The sequence below is a fragment of the Armigeres subalbatus genome, chromosome 3, assembly GCF_024139115.2.
Source record: "Armigeres subalbatus isolate Guangzhou_Male chromosome 3, GZ_Asu_2, whole genome shotgun sequence".
Lineage (NCBI taxonomy): Eukaryota > Metazoa > Arthropoda > Insecta > Diptera > Culicidae > Armigeres > Armigeres subalbatus.
In genome coordinates this window covers 34,722,738-34,730,546 of record NC_085141.1, presented here as the reverse complement: position 1 = coordinate 34,730,546, position 7,809 = coordinate 34,722,738, and the positions used below count along the sequence as shown (strand labels likewise).

Here is a 7,809-nt window from a genome sequence, read left to right as displayed (position 1 = left end):
TATATCAGACTAATGCTATGTTTAGACAAGGCAATGAAGTGAAGAACAAGTCGCTTGAATTGAACGTCTAAACGCCTTCATTCAACTCACTTGAACGAAAAGAAAGTTGAACAAGTTCAACTTATGGCAAGTCAATTGAATTCGACTGAATTGTTCAATTGACTTGCCCTGTCAAATCGTAGCATAAATTATTGTGATTTATGACAGCGAATAACAAGAATGCATTTTGTAAAAATAACCTTCCGTCAATGATTATTGATTGATAAATATGTCCATCATTATATTTCATGTTTATTTAATCTGTCTAATTTATATATGGGTGAAAGTCTATATGTGTGAAAGTAAGACAGACAGGCGTTATGAAAAGAAGTTCTGGTGCACTGCAGCTTATTTAGTAGGTAGTCATGTAGTGCTTTAGTGATTTACCCTATGCGGTAAAATATTATAATTTTATTAGGGTAATTAAAAAACATGCGTTGGTACGATAGAAGCGAAGTATTAACGAAAAGAATCTATATCTCATATTGTATTAGGGTCTGTTCAAATATTACGTAACGCAAAAAACGTTGTTTTTAAGAACTCCCCACCCCCTCGTAACAATCTGTAACAAAATTTAGAACTACCCCCACCCCTATGCGTAACGCGTAACAAATACATTTTTTTTTTAAATCTTGTTTTTGGTAGAATTTGGACCACGACACAATAAATTATTATTTTTTGTGTATTTTATGCCATTTTGAAGACAATAACTATTCTTAGAAAAATTTATATATTTTTTTCTCAATAGTTACGCGTAACAATTTCTCGAAGGACCCCCACCCCCTCTATTTTTCGTAACAAAACGTAACAAAAAAAAATAACCCCCACCCCCTATTGCGTTACGTAATATTTAAACAGACCCTTAATACCAAAGTAAATAACCACTGGACTGAACTAAAAAAAATCCATTATATTTCGCTTTATCAAATATATTTCATAAAATGTAGTGAGCGGATGAACCGTTCAAATGAGCTAGTTCACTTCATTGAGCGGAACTATTCCGGATCGCTCAATAAGGTGAACCATTTTGCCCATCTCTAGTTCCTTTCACTGAAAACCGCCCTTGCGTGGAAGAAGCCAAAAATAAGTAAAATGCGAAAAAATCCGGTGAGTACTTTGCCTTTACTCCCGTGTTGAATTTTCACCCACTATGAAGTTCCACCAACTCAAATTTATGTTATTTTCACTCACCCGGGACTACAGTGAAAACAACTCAAATTTGGCTTCTTCCACGGAACAGCACACGTTGGGTCGATGCAGCTCTCTTTATTTATAATAACATTCAAAAGAGAGAGTGAGAAAACTACATACTATTGAGTTAAAAATTCGAACTTCGTACTTAAAGTTGAGTTCTTTAAACTTTTTTTTTAGGTTCTTTATTTTTTCTGTGTGGGTGAGGGGAAGGGAAAAAAGGCCTTTTCGCCAGTGAGTTTTCCTCCAGCTAGTGTCAAAAAGTACAGTGACCGATTGATTTTTACATACCGACAAGCCGCCATTACCGAGCGTGGAAAGCTGGATATACAGTCGGGATTCGCTGGTTGGGATTTTAATACTTGGGTCACTTTTTAGTTGGGCCTCCGCTGGTTGGGCCATGGCCCAACTAAAAAGCAACCGTACGTCAAAATTCAATGTAAACACGGAAAACGTGATTGGGCGTCACTGGACATCATTTGTGATGTTCAAGTCGAAATACACGTGTTCAAATGGCTGTTAGTTGGCCCAACTAAAAAACCGAATTCGTTAGTTGGGCCGAGGTCGTGGCCCAATCAGCGAATCGCGACTGTACCACACTGCATTCCAGCTTTCCACGCTCAGTAATGGGGGCTTGTCGGAGTGTAAAAATCAATCGGTCGCTGTACTGTTTGACACTAGCTGGAGGAAAACTCACTGTCGAAAAGGCCTTTTTTCCCTTCCCCTCACCAAGGAACGCCAGTGGGCGTTCCTCCAGCGAGTGTCAAACAGTACAGCGACCGATTGATTTTTACACACCGGTAAGCCGCCATTACCGAGCGTGGAAAGCTGGTTAGCTAATTGAGTGAGATTTCCTTGAGAAAAAAAGAGACGGCAATACAATTTCACTCAGTCTCTGAGTGATTTGAAACGAGTGTGCATCTGTGTGTATAGACGATTGCACGGGCGAAAAACTCCATATGAAAAAAAGATAAACATTGCCCTCATGAAACTTCACTCTCCATTTAAAAACGGGTAAAAAAATGGACGTATGACGTCATGATGCATGGTTCATGTCTGTTATCTGTGGGTCAATTGCAATCACATAAAAAGGCCTATTCTGAGCGTGCGTGTTTATACAATATATGGACCCCTCGTAATTTAAAAAAAATCGTTGTGTCACTTTTGTACATATTCCACTTTCAATCCGTCCCTTCAGAATTTAAAAACAAACACCGCACTGGCACGTGTGTTGATTTCGCGCTGAGAATATTCCGCGTACCTACGCAGATACGAGCGCAGATCTATCTTCGATATCATCCACAAGGTAGGTTTTAATATAGTCTGCATATCTCCTACTTACAAATGTCTAACAGGATCGAGTTTCTGATTATCCTACCAACAGAACCATGGTGCGGGTGGACTTTTCCCAGCTGGTAGAACTGCAATCACTACCTGAGCGAATACGCAACATCTGCATTCTGGCGCATGTAGATCATGGTAAGACGACATTAGCTGATTCGCTCATTGCCAGTAATGGAATTATCTCGCAGCGCTTGGCTGGGAAGCTGCGTTACATGGACAGCAGGCCAGATGAACAAGAACGACAGATCACGATGAAAAGCAGTAGCATAGCTTTGTACTACGAGGGACATTTGGTAAACCTGATTGATTCCCCAGGGCATGTGGACTTTAGTAGTGAAGTATCCACAGCAGTGAGGCTTTGCGACGGAGCGATCGTTGTGGTAGACGTCGTAGAGGGAGTGTGTCCCCAGACAAGAATTTGCCTGAAGCAGGCCTACAGTGAGAATTTGAGGACTGTTCTGTTACTTAACAAAGTGGATCGGTTGGTGTTGGAGAAAAAGATGGATCCAGTGGAAGCGTACAGGCACTTGACACGGGTTCTGGAGCAGGTCAATGCTGTGGTTGGTAATATATTTGCGTCCGATGTGCTGGCAAAGGAAGATCTGAGTGCTAATCACCAGATATCGGCTCTAGAAGATACAGACGATTCGAGGATCTATTACACACCCTCGAATGGAAATGTTCTCTTCGGTTCAGCGTTAGATGGCTGGGGATTCACGCTAAGGGCATTCGCTAAACTGTATCAAGAGAAGTTGGGAGTTCCGTTGGCGCAACTCGAAGAAGCAATGTGGGGTGATTATTTCTACAGTCCCAAAAGAAAAGCATCGAAAAGGGCGCACTAGAAAAAGGACGAAAACCGTTATTTGTTCAACTCGATTTGGCTAATTTGTGGAACATCTATGACTTGATTGATCACCGAGATTTGGATAAGCTAAAAGCGATATCTGAGAAACTTGGAATAAAACAAACCGCGAGCGATATGAAACATGCGGATATTCGAATACCGATTAAAAATTTGCTATCTCAATGGCTGCCGATGGAGAAATCTCTTCTAGAGATGGTCGTGAGCATTGTACCACATCCGCGTATGATTCCGCAGATGAAAGCTGAGAAGTTGCTCTGCTCTAGGATGGAAGACTTTCATTCATTCCCGGATCGAACGCAACGACTAAGGGAAGATATTCTGAACTGTGATGCTGGAAGTGAAACATTGATTGTGTTCATTTCGAAAATGTTTCCTGTAGATAGGAAAACGTTGCCACAATCCGTGGCAGATAGTTTATCTAAAATGACGTTGTTGGAGGACTGCGTTGAGCAGGATGATTGTGAGGAAGCCTTTCTTGCTTTTGCACGAGTCTACAGCGGAACACTAAAGCAAGGTGATAAGGTGTACGTGATAGGTCCAAAGCACGATCCTAGAAATCTGTTGTCGGAGAATTACGATTTGGAAGCATCGCCACACATAACACAGGTAGGTAAGCAACTATGTGCTAGAAAATATTATTCTCGATTACCAAATATCAGAAGACAATTGATTACATTTTAACTCATTTCAACTGTATATGCATTTTACAGGTAAATGTAGATCATCTATTTATGTTGATGGGTCGACAATTGGAGATGATCCCGTCCGTCCCGGCGGGAAGCATAGCAGGAATTGCTGGTCTCCAGAATCACGTATTGAAAACGGCAACCCTCAGTAATACTCCCTACTGTCCTCCATTTGTGGACCTGCCAGCGATAGCTACTCCGATTCTTAGAGTTGCAGTCGAATCCAAGGACATTCAACACATGCCAAAGTTGGTCCGAGGATTGAAACTTTTGAATCAAGCGGATGCTTGCGTAGAAGTCCGCATCCAGGAGAGCGGGGAGCACGTGCTCTTAACTCTAGGGGAGGTCCACTTGGAACGATGTATCAAGGATCTGGAAGATACCTACGCCAAAGTCAAACTCAATGTATCCAAGCCGATTGTTCCGTTCAAGGAGACGATTGTTAAATTTGTTCCTACTTCCGAGGAAAACCCAGAGGAAGAAATTGCGAAAGAAAGAGAACGAGATAAAACTGTGACGATCTACACACCTAACAAACAAAGCTTTATCAAACTGATCGCAATTCCTCTACCAGACGAAGCGACTGAGCTTCTAGAACGATGTAATTCCCTTTTGAAGGCATTAGCCAAGGCTCATGAGGCGAAGGAGATTTCGCACAATCTTAAAGAATCTCTGGAAGAACTCAAAGTTCGGCTTAGTAACATTTTTACCGAATGCGAAACTGAAGATCTGCAATCAACTTCAGTGGATAAAATTTGGAGTTTTGGTCCGAAGAAAAGTGGCACCAACATACTGATGAATTATTCCTCTTTCTGCCATCCCTCGGTGTGGAGTTTACGACAAAGCTCCACTGAGCAAGTAACCGACATACGGCAGAGTTTGGAATCATCCTTCGTTAATGGATTTCAGTTGGCTAGTTTGGCAGGACCGTTGGCAGACGAACCAATGCAGGGTGTTTGTTTTTATTGTGCAGGAATGGAATATTGCCGCTCCTGATACGGAAGCCGATGAATCAAGTTCCACTGTTTTATCACATGGACCCCTTTCTGGTCAAATAATGTCCATCGTCAAAGAAGGCTGCAAGAAGGCATTCCAGAGTCAGCCCCAACGGTTGGTTCATCCGATGTACAGCTGCAACATCACCGTCAATTCGGACGTTCTAGGCAAACTGTATGCAGTGATCGGTCGGAGACAGGGCCGAATCGTTTCGGCTGATCTGATCGAAGGAAGCGGACAGTTCGACGTTAGTGCTCTGATTCCGGTGATCGAGTCGTTCAATTTCGCCACCGAAATTCGCAAGCAGACGTCGGGTTTGGCAATGCCACAACTGGTGTTCAGCCATTGGGAGGTAATTTCTGGATAAAACATTTTCAGTACGGTTATTGACATCACCTTTTCAGATCGTGAACATTGATCCCTACTGGGTGCCGAGCACGGAAGAAGAATACGAACAGTACGGCGAGAAGGCGGATTTCACCAACATTGCCAAGGTTTATATGGATTCGATTCGAGAACGGAAGGGACTGTCAGTGGAGAAGAAAACTGTGGAGCACGCCGAGAAACAACGGACCCTTTCAAAAAATAAATGATGTTGTTGATGTTTCCTCCTGATGCTTTATGTATTAAATGTAAATAATTAGCAAGTGGTAGTATTTATATTTAAATTAATAAGAATGTAAATTTTTATCACCGATTCAATATACTATTTGTTGTTTTAGAAGAACGAAGAAAACCAGTCGTCAGTTTCCAGATCAATGGCAAGGCTGATAGCACTTACAGACACACCACATGGAACAAACACTAACAACAATTCCTTTTAATTCCACCAAATCGTATTACTTTTGTTATTATTATTTATTCAAACTAAGACCGAAGTGGCCTGAGCGGTATATAAGAGTCTTCTCCATTCGGCTCGGTCCATGGGTACACGTCGCCAACCACGCAGCCTACGGAGGGTCCGCAAGTCATCGTCCACTTGATCGATCCACCTTGCCCGCTGCGCACCTCGCCTTCTTGTGCCCGTCGGATCGTTGTCAAGAACCATTTTCACCGGTGTGAACGATGGATGGTTTTCCCAGCAGCTCATGCAACTCGTGGTTCATTCGTCTCCTCCACGTACCGTCCGCTATCTGCACCCCACCATAGATGGTACGCAACACTTTTCTTTCGAAAACTCCAAGTGCGCGTTGGTCCTCCACGAGCATCGTCCAGGTCTCGTGTCCGTAGAGGACTACCGGTCTAATGAGCGTTTTGTAGATTGTCAGTTTAGTACAGCGGCGAACTCTATTCGATCGGAGCGTCTTGCGGAGTCCAAAGTACGTACGATTTCCAGCCACTATGCGTCTCCGAATTTTTCTGCTGGTATCATTTTCGGCAATCACCAGTGAGCCCAAGTACACAAATTCTTCTACCACCTCGATTTCGTCACTACCGATGTAAACTCGCGGTGGGTGGCTCACATTGTCTTCTCTTGAACCTCTTCCTATCATGTACTTCGACGTACATCCGATCCCGATCCGCTTAGCTTCCCGCTTCAGTCTGATGTAGGCTTCCTCCATCTTCTTAAAGTTACGTGCCATAATATCTATGTCGTCGCTGCGCTCCACGTCGTCTCGTACCTGCCGGATCGGAAGCGAACACCATCTTTGCAAGGTTGCTGTCCGGCATTCTTGCAACATGTCCTGCCCATCGTACCCTTCCGGCTTTAGCTACCGGGTTCGCCGTAGAGTTTTGCGAGCTCATGGTTCATTCTTCGCCGCCACACACCATCTTCTTGCACACCGCCAAAGATGGTCCTAAGCACCCGTCTCTCGAATACTCCGAGTGCTTGCAAGTCCTCCTCGAGCATTGTCCATGTTTCATGTCCGTAGAGGACAACCGGTCTTATAAGCGTCTTGTACATGCCACATTTGGTGCGGTGGCGAATCTTTTTCGACCGCAGTTTCTTCTGGAGCCCGTAGTAGGCCCGACTTCCACAGATGATGCGCCTTCGTATTTCACGACTAACGTTGTTGTCAGCCGTTAGCAAGGATCCTAGGTAGACGAATTCCTCGACCACCTCGAAGGTATCCCCGTCTATCGTAACACTGCTTCCCAGGCGGGCCCTGTCGCGCTCGGTTCCGCCCACAAGCATGTACTTTGTCTTTGACGCATTCACCACCAGTCCAACTTTTGTTGCTTCACGTTTCAGGCGAGTGTACAGTTCTGCCACCTTGGCAAATGTTCGACCGACAATGTCCATGTCATCCGCGAAACAAATAAATTGACTGGATCTGTTGAAAATCGTACCCCGGCTGTTACACCCGGCTCTCCGCATGACACCTTCTAGCGCAATGTTGAACAACAGGCACGAAAGTCCATCACCTTGTCTTAGCCCCGGCGCGATTCGAACGAACTGGAGTGTTCGCCCGAAATCTTCACACAGTTTTGCACACCATCCACCGTTGCTTTGATCAGTCTGGTAAGCTTCCCAGGGAAGCTGTTCTCGTCCATAATTTTCCATAGCTCTACGCGGTCTATACTGTCGTATGCCGCCTTGAAATCAACGAACAGATGGTGCGTTGGGACCTGGTATTCACGGCATTTTTGAAGGATTTGCCGTACAGTAAAAATCTGGTCCGTTGTCGAGCGGGCATCAACGAAGCCGGCTTGATAACTTCCCACGAACTCGTTCACTAATGGTGA

At 44.1% G+C, this 7,809-nt stretch overlaps 1 protein-coding gene across 1 annotated transcript; it reads left to right on the top strand.

The window, feature by feature from the left end:
* The first annotated feature begins 2,425 nt into the window (after nt 1–2,425).
* Nucleotides 2,426–5,818, top strand: LOC134226210 (elongation factor-like GTPase 1). Its single transcript, XM_062706824.1, is given in 6 exon segments — nt 2,426–2,536; nt 2,615–3,384; nt 3,387–4,045; nt 4,150–5,085; nt 5,087–5,473; nt 5,526–5,818. Coding segments are annotated over 5 exon segments (2,937 nt in total). The 5' UTR covers nt 2,426–2,536; nt 2,615–2,618; the 3' UTR covers nt 5,715–5,818.
* The last annotated feature ends 1,991 nt before the right edge of the window (nt 5,819–7,809 follow it).